Source organism: Nelumbo lutea, chromosome 1 (assembly GCF_056320005.1).
Source record: "Nelumbo lutea isolate HS-2025 chromosome 1, American lotus-T2T, whole genome shotgun sequence".
NCBI classification, from domain to species: domain Eukaryota; kingdom Viridiplantae; phylum Streptophyta; class Magnoliopsida; order Proteales; family Nelumbonaceae; genus Nelumbo; species Nelumbo lutea.
The window spans coordinates 17,127,411-17,146,066 of NC_142684.1; the positions used below are offsets into that span (position 1 = coordinate 17,127,411).

Here is an 18,656-nt window from a genome sequence, read left to right on the forward strand (position 1 = left end):
AAGCTCGGATCTGCTACCCACAAGATGTTCCCACATCTTTACCCATGAGACATGGCAACTGTGCATTGGGAATATCTCCCTTGCCATTCATGGGGAGATGTTTCCATTACATGGTAGTGGTGCTGGGTATGGATATGGGTACAACTTGTGGGTAGTAGATCCCAAGTCTTTGCAACCTAGCCAACAAATTTTAAACCTAGTAAAGCTTGTATATTAAATTGGCAGTTGTTATAACCCTCCCATTCTTTCAAAATCCCACTACATCTTCCTACTTGTAACTTGATAAACAAGTTCCATGTCATCCATTTAGGATATTTTTGGACGAAATTATCCCCAACCTCAATCTTTCAATCCATACCTCTGAACATCAAGGGTTTTTACCTTTAAAAATCAACCCCATGTTCCATTCTTCAAAGCATATTGCCTAATTCCCACCATTTGTGAATTTATTAGTGTTATCACCTGATTTTTGGTCGGTCCCTTCTTTGACCCATCTCCTACATTCCGGATGCTCGATCGGACCATGTCAATCACTTTAAAACATGCCAAATTCCCATTAATCCACTATTAAACCTACGTGATTCCCTTTCGATGATCTTGATTATGCCACATCACCATTCTTGATCCCTAATCAAACTCCATCACATGAAACAAAATCCTTAAACAACCAATCACACAAAAGTTCAATCCTAAATTTCTGAATTTAGTCAATCATCCACTAGAGATTTCATTTCGACGCGTATAACACTACAACCCTCCTTGAACCTAAAACCTGTGATCTATACACACCTAACATGATCAAACCCTTCCAACACCCTCATAAATCCAATCCATACCTACCCACCAAAATTTATCCCAAAATTCCCTTGTTTAACCCAACATCAAGCATTGATTCCGTTTTGACGAATCTTATTGATTAAAAGCTCACATGTCACGAATCTCCATCATCCAAGCCTTATTTGACCAATCAAACCTTGCCACCATGTTCGAAGACCCAAAAAACCCCAGCACATCAAATTTCACATCTTAATTCACCCATTTGACCGTTAAACTAGGAAGGCACTATTTCGACGCATCAAATTGAATCGCCACATCAGTTGTCCACCCTAGGATCTTAATAGGGTGGGGACAGACGCCAAGTCCTTACTTGACCCCATTAAAACATTTAGACCAATGAATTTGAGCATAATAGACTTAAAAATCTCAAAATACCAAATAGACTCCCACTTGAAACTAAGAAAGGACAAAACCCCCATTTAAAAGTTCATCAAATTTACGTTTTTTGCGATTGTTAGCCATAAATATGGGCTGCAACGTCTAATACACCCCAATCCCTCATTGGATACATGAAATCCATAAGAAGCCTTCCAAACTCGAAAAAATTTGTTACACAAAGAAGGGTTAACTGTAGGCTTTTCTCTCTCAAAATCTTTGCCTATTTCAATGAAAGAACTCTGCTGAATCACAAATACTGTAGCTAGACGAATTTTAGACCCATCTCCCTCCATTTTCCTCAATAAATAGAGGCCTAACTCAAGCTTGAAAGAGGATGAGCAATTTCCTGACTTCTATAATATTCGTTCTACTTGAAATCCCAAAGTTCCTAAAGTCAAGCTCAAGCCTCATCCCCTGTTTTCCAAACATAACACCAGAAATCCCCTGTTTTAGTTCAGTGCCTTTCCCATGGAGGACAAAGTCACTATCAAAGAGCAAAAGTTGAACTTTCAAGTATGAAAATGATGGCCAATTTCCTCTAAAAAATGGGTGGTGACTCCATCGCTTTGAATCGACTATAAGTTTACCAAAGCTCACAATTAGCATCTCTTGTTTAATTGTCTAAGCCAGATTTTTCCACCATCAAGCTTTTCAAATTGGCCATTTTCAGGTTTCTCGCAAGAGAGAGAGAGAGAGAGAGAGAGAGAGCTTATCCTCCTGGTTTCTTTCATCTTGATAGCGGGAGAGGAAGTTGTGGCTGTGTATGGATCCTAGGGCTCTTATTAGGTAAGTTGTTTTGTTCATTTTGATGGAATTCGTAAGTTTTTTCTAGAAATAAATATATGTGGGGATTGTAAAGATTCAATTTTTTCTAGGTATTTTTCGTTAATCATGTGGTTCCATTAGGAAAAGATTCAATTATTGCTTAGTTTTTACTCGAATAGTAGGGTTTGCTTGTGAACACTATGTTGGCGAAATATTTTTAGTGTTCATTCTGTCCCAATCGTTGGTTTTCTGTGCTTTTCTTATTTTTTTTCCTTAAATTACGAGTTTGGAGGGGGGATGAAAATAAGGCAACTGAAATCTTTCTCTAGATCTCTACAATCTTGATTTAAGTTTCTCCTCTCAAACCCGTTATCCATGTGTCATTTTCTTTTCTTTGCTTGTATGATGAATTGTAACCTATCTTTTACTTGATCTTCGGAACATCTTGATCTTTAGGATCTTTGTGCATGTTAATATGATCATCTTATAGTATTAGCAATTCTTGATTTATTCATGTACGCTCAACTTGTGTTCCTTTTCCTAAGTTTTCTTATCTACTGACCTAATGCTTTTATGCTATGTAATTTTGATCTTTGGGAATTCTTTATTGGAGGTGATTATTTGTTTTTTTAGTTTGAACTTCCACATTTGTCCACTATCTCTGAGAATCAATGTATTGTTCTTTACTCTTTTGGAAGAATGCTTCAATAGTTCAGCTATTAAAAGAACCCCATCAATGAGTCGGAAGTGTGCTTGAAAGTATCCATTCGAACTCAATCATCTCTCTCCCTCTAGTTATCTTGTTGCAGAGCGTAAGATAAATTGAAACCCTAGAGTTTTATTATTATTTTGTAGTTGATACTCTTGCATAGAGATTGTTGTGTTGTGTTGTATGTTTGTATGTTTTTCTAATTTGTTGACTTTTGCTCTATTTATAATCATTTGCACCCATTATTCTTTGGATTTTGCAATAATTAAAGGAATTCTAGTTGAAGTAATTTAAGTTAAAGAAAAAAACATGAAGTTGCTCCAACACCAACTTGCAGGAATTGAAAAAGTCTTATACTTAAAATGGTTAAGTATTAATATTAAAAAGAACATTTATTTGGAATGTTGGATATTATATAATTTCCCTAGAAGGATTAAGTTAATAACCCCACTTTACTTAGAAAGGACCTCCATAGTCATTTGTCGAGTTTGAAGAGGGCTTCGAATGGTCAATAGTTAATACCTTCAATTACATTGTCTTAGAGGTAAGAGGAAGCCAACCCCTAGGTTCTAATTAATTTGGGTAATTTGTCCCATTCCTGATTTTGATCCTAGATTCAGGTGTGGTGTGATATTTAGTGGTTTATTTTGGTAATTTCTTGAATTTTGCTCTATGGCCATGAAATGCATTTAGTTGTTGTATTCCTTGATTTTGGTTATCTTGCACCCATTATTCTCTAGCTTTTGTGAAGGCAAGTAGTTTGCAAAAATCATATAAATTTTAGCTAAAGGTAAGGACTTTTATTAAAGGTAGGAAAAAAAAAAGTGAAAGATTCCCTTGCATATAAAAAGAGTCAGAAAATAAATCAAATATAAAATAGATTATTTAATGATAGCTTGTTCCTTGATTAAGAAACTCCTTTAAGGAACAAAATGAGATGGAGTTTGAAAGAACTTTTCCATGGTTGTAGTTAATATCCAAGTAAAGAAGAGTGACAACTTCTTTCTCAAAGGATTGTAAACTTTGTTTAGGGATCCAATAAGGATATACCAAATTAGCAATCTCCTAGTCATCAAAATTCCTAAACCAAGGTACCCAGATGATATTGATATCTACCATTTCAAAACAATCATTGATTTTAGCATCCTTATGTTGTGCTAAAGAAAATAGAGGGGAACTCATTGATTGGGGGGACATTACCACACCAAACATCCTTTCAAACAAAGATATGTAAAGAAGAGATCTTTGTTGTTTGGCATTCCTTTTTAAATATTAGATTAATAAGCTTTACAAGATTGATTAAACTTTGTTATAAACTCCTCTAAAGAAATAACAATAGAGATAGGAGCTTGAAACAATAAAATGTAATAAATGGGGATATTAAAAAGGGTACTTTGAATAAGAGTCACCTTACCTCCTCTTGACATATAACTTCTTCGTCTACCCAGCCATTTTCTTCCTCAGGAGGGGGTGTAATATACAACCAAAAACCCATGCCAAAACAACAATATTCTCAACCTTCCCCTTGGGATAATCTCATTCCTAGTGTTCTCATTAATATTTTCCTACCAAAAGAGTAACCTATAAAGTCAATCATTAACTTGATGATTATGTAGACATGTTATGAGTTAATTTTCCTTAAATTTAAAAGCTCAATCTAAAATGAAATTAAGAATTTTCGCGGTAAAAAAATGTTCTCTTGCCTTTTCTTCAACAATCAAGTGTGGGAGATAGTATAAAGCTAGGCCCATGGCATCAAACTTTGCTAAGGCATCTACTAAGTTCAGATCATTTAGAATCTAGAGCAATTTTACAATTAAGAGCTCCAATAAATCTCTAGCCTTTGCTAGAAAATGACCAAGTCTCCATTGGTCACCTTCTCTATTCCATCAATACTTTACAATCTTGAGTTGCCCACAAAGGTTAGGTCATGGATACCTAAGTTTTTGCCTATTTGGTTTCTCCTGCTCTTCTTAAATTTTTATCTATTGATATCTATTCTAAACCATATTTCTAGAAATAACCTAGTTGGATATAGTGATAAGTAAGAAATATATACTATCAAAGTATCTAAACAAATAACATTCCTCGTCCAAACCACCTCTAGCAAGGCCATTTATAGATGCATTAACTAATCTTGGCATCCATGGAAATGAGATGTCTTTCTTTGTATGCTCTTCTTCACTTTTTTCCTTATAGCCAAATAGATGTTCAAATCATTTATTTTCAACATCCAATAGATAGACATTTTATATCAATTGAAATAATTACAATTTATAGTATTTTGAAAACAAACAATATAAAATCAACAACCTCAATAAGAAATACATTAATTTCAATGTAGGGGTAGTTAATATGGTCATGCAACTTCTAATGAGTAGGATGATCTGTTGCATAGTTGTTTAAGATAAATCATCCTAAATCATCCCTTTATGTTGTGTCCAAACAATATAATCCCTTTAAAACTAAGTTTTTACTTATCGAAGCCATTAAGAGATTCAATAAAACAAATGATAAACGAGCGTGGTAGATGAATGAACTTCATTACAAACATGTATGCACTACAGTTAGTATCGTTGAGTAGAATATATATGACTTTGTGGATGAATACTAATTCACTAGTACATAATTTTATATATGCAAAACTAATACATGCAATAACAATTGAGAATAAGTCAATGGCCTTTCTCCAACAATAAGACTTGAGTGAAGGGGAATTTTCTACCAATGTATACCTACATCCATCCATGTAAAACTAAACATCTAGCTAGTCGTCTCAGAAAAGAGAATTAAGTCCCAGTCAATAAAAAAAGAAAGGTCCATTGTAGTTATTATTGGTGGGCATGTACGATTTCACTTACGTATTTATAATTTAACATAGAATTAAGGTAGTTGAATGCACTTACCCAAACATATTTAATGCATAATATTCTTTTTACTCTCTTTTTCTAATGTCTCATGGGTTTATTGTTTTTTAGTTTATGGCATTTTTCTACATAGATATGTTGGTTCAGAAATGTGCCATTTATTAAAATGTTTCTTACTTTCAACTTTTCCAAAGTTTTTTAGATGTGGTGATTTAGAGTTCTACAAATGACAATTTATGAAAACTCTTTCCAACATTGTTCTTTTATCTTATTCTTTAATCCCAAGGTTGGCTTTCCATATTTTGTTACTTTTAATGTTAAGATTTAGTGAGGATTAAAATTTCATTCCAGAGACAATGATCTTATCATGATGCCCATTTAATTCTCAACACAATGTTTTTTATGCTACAAAAATATGCTATGTTTAGGGTTTTTCTTGCTTTGACGGCACTACTTGTGGGATATTTTAAAAAAGATCAAGGGTTAAGAAAACATAAGGAACAAAAATGTTAGTTTTTCCAATTCTTTAGGTTAGTTTCAAGTCCTAGCTTATCAATATAGAGGCAGGAAAAAGGATTTGGAAAATTAGATCTTCTTATTGTTTTTGCCGAGTTTTTATGTAATTAAACGTCTCTCACCTTTTCGCACAACAATCTTTTCATATCAAACAAAGTGTAAAGATGATGTTGACTCATACATAGGTGGTTATTTTTCCATACATATATATATATATATATATATATATATATATATATATATATATATATATATATATATATATATATCACTGTAATTACAAGACAAGGAATGGCTGGATGACAAATAAAAAAGTGGGAAAATGCTAGAAAAATATTACTTTTTAATGACATTATATAGAAACTTCTCCATCACTTCAAGTTTCATTGAAACAAAGTGTTGATTGTATGGATAAAAACTCCATACTGATGAACCATTAATTCTATGCATTAGGAGAATTGGTTAAAAATATTTAACCACTAATCAAGGCATTGAAGCAAGTATAAGTATCACATTACAAATATCAATATGAATATGGTAAAAGTAGGAAAAATGTGTTGTGTCACATGCCTTGACTTCTAAATTGATATGTCTTCAAGCTCACACACGGTTAGACCTTTTCATGGGTTAGGTAGCTTGATGGCCCGGCCCAGTCTAGTCCCAGGACGAACTTGGACATGTTTTTTAGCCCGTAGGCTTGACTTCGAGCCTAAAAGCTCGACTCGATTATTTTTCGGGCCGGGTTCGAGATTTGTCAAAAAAGCCCAGCCTGACCCGACTTCCCATAATATAAAATATATAATTATTTTTTATAATTTCTAAACCCTAACCCTTTCCCTCTTTTCAGTTTTCGTCAATATCACTTCTCATTCTCTTTAGCTTAACCAACAATAGTTAACAAATAGCAACCATCGGCGCCACCAAAGAACCAGCAATCTCTGGCAAGTCGGCGATGATTGTCGAGCATAGGCTAGCAGTGGCAGCGAGCGAGCGACCAGGTCCGAACCAGGTTAGATTTCCTTGAGGGTCAAGTTTTTCTGCCATTAAATTTATGCCCAAGCTCCTATGATCATTTGCGGCCGTCTCTATGGTTTCCCCAGAGCCCCCGAAATGTTATGATTGGAGGAATTCCAAAGGGTTTCAGTTTTGGAACTTAAGATAAGGAGGATCCTATTTTTAAATTCAAGCCATTCCTTCGACCCTTCACCTTCTCTTTTGGTCATTTTTGATGATAGATTTTTTCCTTGCAGGATTATTATTTTTTCCTTTGGTTAGGGTGCCTTGATTTTCTCCAATGGGTTTTAAGGTCAATTTGTTCATATAATAATAATAATAATTATTATTATTATTATTATTATTATTATTATGCAATGTGTTATTCTTCTTTTGATGGGGGATATTGGTCCCAACACATTTGATCTTCTCCCTTGAGACACAATGAGTTGCTTGTTTCCATCAAAGCTCGGCAAGTATGTTGGTTATCGATCTTACTCAAGTAATTAATTAAGATCCTTCAAAGTGCATGTTTCCTTTCTTGAAATATCATTTGAATGACTCCCTAGTTTGCCAAGATCAGGATTTATTTGATTTGTGTCTTTGAGAAATTTTACTATCCATTGATTACTATTGGAATCGTCAATGGAGTTCTTTATTTTTGGAAAGCCTTTTGTCAAGTCGGGCTTTGGGCTTTTTATGACAGTCAGGCTCGGGCTTGGGCCTAAAAAAATTCTTTTCTGTTAATGAAGGGTAAAAGCCTGACCCGGCCCAGCCCAATCCATGAATAGGTCTACACATGGTGTAACAATGATCTCACATGATAATTTTATGTTTTCAGTCACTAAGTTATTTAGGGAGCTAAGACACATCATCAGTGGGCAAATCTAACCTAGGCTCGATTTTAGACCCTATCTCCATGTTACAATTCAAACTCAAGTGACTATCTACATCTACACCACCTTCATTAATTCTACGGTTACACCATTAAAAGTTGGAAGCTCTCATATCATAAATTTTGTTATTTCATCCATCTCTTCTCTCCTTCCAATTGATTATATTTTTTTCGTTAACATGTATTCATCTACCTATATATTTATATCTTCAAATTGTGTAGATTGTACACACTGTAAGTACATTGGCTGCATTAGTGAAGAAAAAAATAGTCATGATTCTTTGGAACATATTTTAATAAGGGAAAATTTCTTTAACTACCCTTATTATTGTTTAGCTAATTGACAAGTTATATCCTTACTATTTAATTATTGTCTTAAATCACCCTACTATTTTTGACAATTGACTAGCCCTGCCCCTGCTATTACTATCCGTTAATTTTTTGTCAAAATCCGTGCACACGTGACAACATGTGACATATAAATTTTTTAAAACCCAATATTACCCTTCATAATATTAGTTGGTTTCAACACATTTTGGCCGAGATCCTAAAAACTGGCGTACAATCCCGCTAACAGGCTTCCATGTGATGTAGGACGTTTTGTTGTGCCCCCTTGTGGGGGTTGATGTAAAGGTGTGTTCAAACAATCAAACCTACAAAACATTATAACTATGTAAATAAGCATTGATCCATATTTATTGTTAAATTAAAAAAAAAATCTATACAAATTCAATTTTAACCTACCAATAAAGCAATGTAACAACCAAATAAATTTTCTATAAAAGCACTTTCACCAACATGCTTTCTTCAATGGGAGCCAGAGGTAATAGTATCAAGCTCACAAATCATATATGAATTAACACACGTGCCCAAGTATATGCTCCAAATCATCTACATACTTGGCCTAAATTGTACTTATTTGGGCACCACTTTGTGGAAACAAAATTGGTTAAAAAATACACAACATTACCAATTTAACTATGTTATATGAAGCTTCATTTGAGTCTTCATTCAAAAGCTTGTGTAATTTATATTCTACCATGTGTAAGTCTACGTATAATGCTTTATTATTAGAATTTTTAAACAATCTTACAAATGGTTTGGGTTATGAATTACTTGGGCTAATTCCACTAACTTTCCCACAAGATATAACCCGATGATGATTATAACATCCTCACATGTGAATGGTATTGACTTATCACCCAATTCAAAACAATGGTTTTGCAATCTTAAGCACGGAGCAAGTCATCCAGAATTGTAATCTCCATTATGATATGGGGCAATTAAAAAAAGTACTCATATGGAGTTGCAACAAGTTCATCTTTGTGTTTAGGTCATAGATTAGGCTTGCTATTAGTTATCACAAGTATTTAGTTGAATATCTTGACCCAATTGATTTCTAGGATATTCTTATTCAACAACTTACAAGAAAGTCAAAATAATTATGAGATTTGTCTACAACAATTTTCAATTCAATTTTGTGTCACTATAAAAAACAAATATGTTAGTACAATAATAATAAAAATGAATATTTGAATACTTTATCTCACAATAGGAATAACCATTCGTAAAGAAAATCCATAAACAACTGTTATGTTTATAAAATTGAATCTAATGAATAAATATTCACTCATGTAGGCATGTAACCAAGTTGATAGATAATGTGGAAATGCAATAAGATTTTAGTCTCAAATGATATTTTGTATGTATTAAGGTAAAAAGTATACACATCTTTTTTTTTTACTAAATGAGACACTTTTACTGCAATTCTCTTAATTAAATGCCTCCTAAGAGTGACATTTCTTTTCTAGTTTGATATTACATATTGGCAAAATTCATAAATAACTTTGCCCAAATGCCACACCTTAAATGCTAGAAACTTTAAACAATATATTCGCATGTTTACAAGATAAAATTGCTTAAGGGATGATTGCATGAGAGAGACTTGGAAGGGTCTAGAATAATGAATGAATAAGAGATCCCAAATATGGGTAGAATGATGTCATCATTTGTATGAATGATGATATCAGCCTCTCAAGTAATCCAACTTTAGCATTGGTACCAGATGGCTTCACAATGTCATTTTACAAGTACTATTTGGAGTTTTTGAAGGCAAATATTGTTAGACAGTTATGCCCTTAGCTCCAATCAGATTGATGTATATTTTGACATTTAGTGTAAATGAATAAAAGTACATAATTGATTCATGCCATTATGGTATGTTTCTATGCTTTTAGCCATAAATTGGACACTTATGAGACTCGTGTTAGTTTAAAATCTTTACAGCCATTGGATAGATCTGGGGAGGTCTATCTTGCCAAGGTTGACACTTATGTCCCGCCAAGTTGGTTGGGGTGGCTTGTCTCAGCTGCTATGGTAAGACCTGAGGTACATGTAGTGTGGGTTTTTTTGAAACCCTAAACCAGATCAATTTCTAGTATTATCACAGACATTGGGGACATATGAGCAAAACTGGAAAGTTACATCTGACCCCTAGACTTGATTATGGTATTGCACTAAGTGTCAGAGTGGGATGTCTTTGATATGTCAATCAGTGAGATCCTTAGAGGGGGTCAAAACCTAGATATGTTGGGGCAGTCTGAGAATTCACCTGAGTGGGTGATCATAGTGACAAAATCAACCCATTTGTCAAACAAAGTGAATGATCAGGTAATGCACTCTCTCTGATGAAAACCTAAACTATCGACAATTGATTTCAAACGTTGAGATTTGTTTTTGCAATATATATATATACTATGGATTCAAAATGTTTGCAAAATGTTTTAATTCCCAGGATCCATGTGAGTAGAGAGTGCATCATTGTACCTTACAACCAACAAAGAGGTCCATTCTTGTTGAGCAGTGTTTGATCATTAAAGGCTGAGAGGTTAAGTTTAAGACCATTGAGGGTAATGACTAATGGGCTAATCTTGCATCTGTCTACAGTTCTTGGGTTTTCATAAGGTGGCTGGATCCAAGAACCATTTAGTGTAAATGTTGGGCCCATTGAGAGCCCAGGGTGATGGACTTAAGAGTTCATTGTGACATATAGTGAATTCGGCCAGGCCTTATAATAAAGAATGGGTTGAACCCATGTGACTGATGTGTAGATCAATGTTAGGGTCCCACGCCATACAAAGAGGGTCAACTGGACAGCAGATTAAAGAGTAAGTGAGCACATAACCTTAATGGGCCTAAGGCCCAATTCGAACTGGGCTTAAGTTAGTTAATTAAAAGGGGGTGAATTTAGTTTTAAACTAATTAGGATTAGCTGAGGGATAAGATAAGTCTTATCCATTTAAGAGTCCATATCCAAATATGATATTTGGATTAAGAAACTCTCTTCTAATTAGATTAGGAGGATGATCCAAAGAAGGCTATAAATAGGGGGTGAATTCTTCAGATTGAACACACAACAACAAATTTTAGAATTCTTCCCCATATATTACCACCCCTACCCAGTTCGATCTCCACTTGTGCATTTGATGAAGAAGAGTTCTTGATATTGCTTCTTAGTAGAAGAAGCAATATGAAGTTGTGCTCAATAGTCCTTGCTCGATTCTTGTTGAAAAATTCAGGTTCTTGCTGAAGAACCATCCTACTGGTCCTTCTTCACTACACATTGTGTCATCTTTAGTGGAAGTGGGTTTTGGTCTTTTCTCTGGACGTGAACACTTGCGTTGGGAGTTACTACTACTTCGTATCAGGTATATCCCTCACTTCCTATTGGTTTGAAATCTGGTACAGTTTTGGTTTCAAGAACGAACCTTGAAAATGTAGTTTTCTAAATTAGGGAATACGATTCCTGGATGAAAGAGAAAGAAATTTTTGAAATTTCGCCCAATCTTCCTGTAAGGTTCGACCATCCATATGATGGGTCTCCCATTCATTCAAATATTATGAAGATCTTGGAGAAATTTCATGCAAATGCATCTTCAGAAAGGAATCTAAATTCAACTTTCATAACTTTGACTCTGAATATAAAGGGGTTGAGGATATAAAAGACTATATGCCCATTAGTTTGATTGGTAGTTTGTGTAAAACCAGTGCAAAGATGCTAACAAAAAGGATGAAGCCAATTATGGGGTGTATCATTTCAGGATGCCAAGGGAATTTGTGAAAAGTAGGCTAATGGCTGATGGGGTTTTAGTAGCAAATGAATTAATCAATTCAAGACTAAGAAGTAGGAGGGATGAACTTTGGTTCCAAATGAAGAAATTGGATGAAGGTATATTATTAATACTCCTTCCTTCACCCATGGGAATTTTAAAAGCTTGATGGAAATTAGACAAGGGGACCCACTCTCCCCTTTGCTGTGTGTGATGAAAGCTCTAATCAAATTGGTGAAATGGTTGTTGTTGGAGGATTTATAGAGAGTTGTTTAGTAGGAAATGAGAGAATGGAGGTGATTTTACTTCAATATGCTAATGATACATTTTTTGTGATGCATCTCAAGAATAGTTGCAATTTGTAATAGCTATGCTGAAATGGTTTAAAATAGTCTCAGGGCTGAAAGTAAACTTGGAAAAAAAGTGAGCTAGTGAATGTGGGAGAGGTACATTAGTTGGCTAGTTGGGCAATGGAAAGTTGCCCTTAAAATACTTGGGAATGCCTCTGGGTGTTGGATGCAACTCCCAAACAATTTGGGGGACAATTGTGGAAAGACTTGAGAAAAGATTGTCATCTTAGAAAGCAAAGTACTTGTCCTTGTGGAGGAAAAATTACTTTGATAAAAGTGTGTTACCTTCTTCCCAATCTTATGTCTTCATACCCAATCCCAACAACAATGGCAGATGCAATTAAAAAGAAAATAAGGGATTTTAATTGAAGAGGCTGGAAAGAGGAAAACAAATACCACTTGGTGAATTGTTACAAAATATGCAAGCTCAAATCCTGAGGGGGCTGGGTGTTAAAAAGGTAAAGAATGCCAATGCTGCTCTGCTAGGGAAGTGGTTTTGGAGGTTTGGGGAAACTCAAGGAGGGTTGTGCAAAATAGTGGTGTAGGCTAGATACGACGAAAGGAATTTGGGGTGGGATCCAGGGTCTTCAAACTAATCCCATGGGTGTGCTTAGTTTGGAAAAGGATTGAAAGGGCATATCATATGTTTTCAAAAAGAGTGAAATTCAAAATTAGAAAAGGAGAACATGTCAAATTATGGATTGATGTATGGTGTAGATAGAGGTCCTTGGCTAAGAGTTTCCCAACTCTTTTTGAAATCGTAGTGGACAAAGAAGTCAAAGTTGTTGATTGCTTGCAAATTCAAGATGGTAATGTGGTCTAGGCTACACAATTGAATTTGGCCTAGAAACTTAATAATACTATTTTATGATATATATTTATATAAAACACTGCATTATTAAGTTTCTATCCCTAGAAGCCCAGCTTGGGCCCATGTAAGGCTTGGCCTTGATTTAGGTTAAGCCCTTATACTAGCTGCTAAGCCCATCTCTCTCTCTCTCTCTCTTTGTTATCACAGGAAGTTGAAATTAAAGTACATAAAATTTATAAATTCAAAATTCTTTTATTATATATTAACATAGACAATGTAGATCAAAAGTGTTGAATGGGATTGTGGCACTCTATTTTGGGCAATGCTAATGCAGAAGAATTCCACCAAAACGTATGAAAGCTGCTTTTCTTCACCTGGTGTGTCCAGTTTGCTATTACAAGCGAGCTCTCCCACCCCACAAACATATAAGCACAAATCGATGAAAACTTGGCTATAAAACCATGAATGTGTTGGATTAGAGACCCAGTCCATGGTTAGTTCACCATGATGAATCATGAAATTTGGATATATAAACATTACAAGCAAAACATATGATTATAACTGCCCACCAAACAGAAGCATGTGATTATAACTAAATTTATTAATTAGGCTCTTTTACATTATAGTTAATAAATATTAATAATAATAATTAGTAGGCCTGAGAGTTTAGACCATTACAGTTCATGGTTGAATAAAACTGGAGAAATAGCAGCTAATATCATCATGCTATCTTTGGCCGTTACTAGGGTTGAGGAAAATAATGCCCATCATTATGACTGACTTTTCTCATTACTTTGATTTTTGAATTAATATGTATGGATTTTAGAAAACAACTTAACCATTGCTAGTAAGGGGAAACTAGAGCATTAAGTACACAAACATCTTTAAGATAAATCTGTGAACATGTGGACCATCAGATGAGTTCAATCATTCAGTTTACCCTATTCCTTTATATTGCCCCAAAATAATCCTATAAATGTTCTTCAAAAAGGTTGCATCTAAGGTTATTAATTTCATTTTATTTGATTTTCTACACAGAGGATGGTGGAGTTACAGAACTTACAGTCAATCTGGATATTTAAGGCCCCAACTCATGCTTGAACATATAAACTTGATTTGGGACTCCATACAATAGATTGGTAGATCATTTTGTACAAAGAAATTGAGCCTATTCAAAAAACTAAAGGTAAGAAGATTCTGATCCCAACATGTTTCTATACACTCTAGGTTTGGATTGAAAGATGGTACCCACTTTGAAGGATTTCCACTGCTTCAGGCCTGGCCCCTTCCAAAGTTTAAGAAATGCATAGTCCAGGTTGCATCCCTGCTTTTAATCCATCCAGTCGGACCGGCATGGTAGCACCAGTACCTGCATTGTTCATAAGATAGGAGGCAATCTGCACCATCCTCTTTGTACATGTTTCAAACTCATGGCAGCCGAGCTGGTGGCGAAAAAACGGATTCATATCTTTGGCCACATCACACCCTATGATAAGTTTTGGCCCAATGGCCCTCTAGCACATGGCAAAAGGTATATTTTGGCAAAAAGTGAGTTGGGTTTCTCACTTCCAATTTAAACAATTCAAGCCTCAAGAGCTACCATTCTCAGGGAAAAGGTGAAATATGGGACTTATGCACATGGGGACACATGACAACTACATACATGGTTAATTTAGATGTTTTCTATGGTTGGACTCCTGGATTTACCATGGAGAACCCTGGCACCACAGACTGCAGAGACATAAAGGGAACACATTAACTATGCTAAAGAAGTCTGGTAGGTCTGCAGGAGCTTCTCCCATGTTCCTTCTTCAATGAGAGATGGCCATGAGGTATGGAGAGGACCACCACCCAATACCTTCTCATACCTAACCATTCCTTTCCTAGATGGGAACCAGACTGCTTTCATAGTATTTCATACCCTTCACTGTATCCTTTATGTGTTTATGATTTGTTATAGGGGGGGCAGAGGGCATTTTGATCTTTCCAAAACCCTCAATCAGTTCCAATGTGCCACAAGTCACTAGCTTTGAGAAGTGAATAGAGACGATTAAGTTTTAAGCATCACCCACCAAGGACCTACCTTCTTCAACACCTCACATGCTGCCACTAACTGCTCCACCCTAACAATTTAATGGTGGGGGCCAAGGGGTCGTAGCCCAGAAACCAGACCAACTTTTTTTTTTTTCACTGTTAATAGATCTCTTTTTCTTTTTAGTCTAATTTCAGGTGGCCGTAGAAACAGCTCAGATGGATGAGAATAATGGAGGGTCAGTTCTCTGTCTTGTAACTGTTTCTTCTTGTACCGCGATCCCGCCATGATTGCTGCAGGAGAACACCATTGCTTATTTTAAGTGAGAGACACTTATCATCAGTACAGTGATACAGTCTTCAATTGGGTCAAAGCATTTCACTTCCCCTCAACCACTAGAGATGATAAAGTAAAAGTCATCAGACTCAGACCCCTCTTTTCAATGAAAATCAATTTCCACATCTTGCTTGAGTTGGGAGTGTTGAAAAGATCATGACACCCTCAAAAGAAGATCTCTCTATGCCCCAATACCTCATTGTCCTAAGCCCTACCCCTCACACCATTAAGTCCAAATGAAACCATCTCTCTTTCTCTTCCATAAACAAATCTCTTTCCGAGGACCCCCACCTCCTTCTCTCTTTCTCTTTCTCCATTCATCTTTGAACAAGGTCCTCACATCAGTAGCCACCCAACCAAACTCTTACCTGTCCCATCTAACCATGTAAGAACAAGTGTCACATGGTGAGTTCAAGGTGTGCACCTATCAGCAGGTACCAGATGTCTTATATCCCTTGTTTTTGCCTACTTGGCGGTCCCTATCAATGACTACCATGAGTCACCCACAAAGCTCCCACCCCATTATTGAATAAGAGAAGGCAAGAAGAGAGGGTTGGAGAATAGGGGCCACCTAAATGATGGATCCAAAAGATTAAGTACAGAATGAGGTGCAATTATTCAATCCATGGATTTCATCCTAAGCAAGAAAAAAAAAATCCCCAAAAACAGAAAAATAAAAAGAAGTATAATAATAGAACTATTTCTTACCATAGCTCTAGTTGATTGATTCCCATCTTCATTGACAGTGATGCAGAAGAAAGAAAAGGGAGTACTCATTCTCCTTCCCAATTAATAAATATTCATCACTTAATTTCTTCTATTGTTGTTCCTTCTTTCTCTCTCTTTCTCTCTCTCTCTGTGTCTGTGTAAGTTGGGAGCTATAGAGAGGAAGACAAGAGCTATGAAGAATAGTATCAGGTGCTGCATCTCCTGCATTCTTCCATGTGGATCTCTCGATGTAATTCGGATAGTACACTCAAATGGCCATGTCGAAGAATTCAGTAGGACAATTCAAGCAGGGGAGATCATGAAGGCACACCCTAAGCACGTCTTGAGGAAACCTTCCTCGCCATCGGAGTCCAACGACGGAGTCGTCCCAAAAATCGTGATATTGCCTCCTGATGCTGAGCTTCAACGTGGGAAGATTTATTTTCTCATGCCCATGAACTCACCACCCGAGAAGACTAAGCCTACAGGTTCAAACAAGAGGAAGAAGAAGAGAGAACAGGAGAGCAATGGAAATTCTTCAATTGCCGTAGCAAAGCTTCTGATATCTGATCAGTACCTGACCGAGATCCTGTCGGAGAAGATATCCACACAAAGAGATCGGAGGCGAGGCCGTGTCGGTATCTGGAGACCTCATTTGGAAAGCATCTCTGAGGCACCAAGTGATCAGTATTGATGAGTTCTGTTTTCTTCTTCTATTTTTTCCCCTCCAGTTTATTCCAGAAGATGATCCATCTCTTTGTATATAAACATATATACAGTCATTGCTTCTGTTTTAGTTCCTGGGTTTGGAATTTGAGGTCATGGTTCTAAACAATTCTGTTAGGATCTCAGTACTGAGAATTGGCCATAATTTGGCTCGAGTCTCTAAGTTGAGGTTGTTGTGAGCATTGTAAGGTTTGTTGTTAGGGACATCAATGGAGAGACCATCACTTTCTACCAGAGAAAGTTTGTGATGCCTTCGCCTTTTCATTCTTCTATGTGAAGACTGAAGAAGACCCAGCTACAACTAATCTTTGATGTCCAGCATTCTGCAATAAATGAACTAATGAAGGTGGTTGGGACTCGAGACTTGAGATGATTACTTTAGTAAATCTTGATTCAATCGTCGATCATAAGTTCCGGTGTCCGGCCGGTGTAGCAATTTAGCCAGATGGCTGCCTACGTGTCTACCATTCATTGGATGGAAAAATTAAAAAAAATCATTTACAGATTTTGTCTTTGTCAACAATTGATGAACATGGTAGGTAATGAAAATTTTCATCAGTCTTCCTTGATCCCATCTATGCCTTCAATAGTTACCAGACCAGTCCAGATGTCAACCCAGAAAGGGACCGGCCCGGGTCAACCGCCAACCCATGGTGGCTTGCTGCAGTTACAGGATCCGGGGGCCTGACCATTGAATACAGTTGCCAGTTGCAACTTGTAAGGCAGAACTGACAGATCCAGCTACAAGCTAACAGGCTTCTCACTACAACCCAATGATCTACTTGAGCTTAGGGTTCTGTGTCAAGTGGGCCCTCACTAAGAATACATTGGTGGGGTCTAGATGTTATTAAGGCTGAGAAAACAAAAAGCCAATGGCCCATGTAAGTGATCAACTTTATATGTATTTTGATTTTTCTGCTGAAATTGTTTCACCAAATTGTCTTTTGCACTTTTGCCTGCAGTAAAAGGAATGCGAAATGAGTTGGTGGGATCTTATAGATGGTTAATTGGTTCAGATTTACCCCATCAAGGCAGCATGGCATGCCTGCTTATCGAACTCTGGTGGATCAATTAAGGTAGTGTTCGGTATCGTGGTGTTTTTTCGGAGCAATAACATCAATTCAACGCCGCATTTAACAGAAAAATGTTTAATTCATTGTTTGATTTTTTTTGGTACTTGATACAATATACACAAACTTTTCAACCTAATTGATAATAGCAGATTTGAATCCTACTTCTCTCGTGGGACTACCCAGCTAATATGTCAATCGAGCCACCACTCAGTTGATTAATTCATTGTTTGATTGATCCATTTAAATGATAGATGTTTTTCTCAATTTACATGGGAGTCATTGTTGCGAAAAAACCCAAGAAAATGAATTGCACTTAAAATGAAAGTAAAATAGAGATAAAGAGAAACAAGCATAAAGAACACACATAGATTTACTTGGTTCAACTTATAATCTACATCCACGGGAGGAGGAGGAATAGAAATCCACTATGAAGTTGGTAATGGAGAAGAAATACAGAGTTGTGCTCTCATAGAAAACCCTAGGTCCCAAATACATCCAATGTTTCATTCGTCTCTCACAAGACTTAGATTCTGTGTATAAAAGAGAAAACC

The 18,656-nt window shown here is 36.1% G+C and overlaps 1 protein-coding gene and 1 long non-coding RNA gene across 2 annotated transcripts; both read left to right on the top strand.

The window, feature by feature from the left end:
• Window positions 1-1,621: 1,621 nt before the first annotated feature.
• On the top strand, window positions 1,622-14,657 carry LOC148873734 (uncharacterized). The gene is made up of 2 exons (XR_016104029.1): window positions 1,622-2,001; window positions 14,269-14,657. It is a non-coding gene; the product is annotated as an uncharacterized LOC148873734 (long non-coding RNA).
• Window positions 14,658-15,011: 354 nt separating this feature from the next.
• LOC148873735 (uncharacterized) lies at window positions 15,012-17,408 on the top strand. The gene has a single exon (XM_088960209.1). It carries the CDS (start codon window positions 16,500-16,502, stop codon window positions 16,998-17,000), a length of 501 nt encoding a protein of 166 aa, XP_088816335.1. The 5' UTR covers window positions 15,012-16,499; the 3' UTR covers window positions 17,001-17,408.
• The last annotated feature ends 1,248 nt before the right edge of the window (window positions 17,409-18,656 follow it).

Coding starts and splice junctions, on each gene's coding strand:
- LOC148873735 (XM_088960209.1), top strand. CDS start 16,500: ATGAAGAATAGTATCAGGTGCTGCATCTCCTGCATTCTTCCATGTGGA.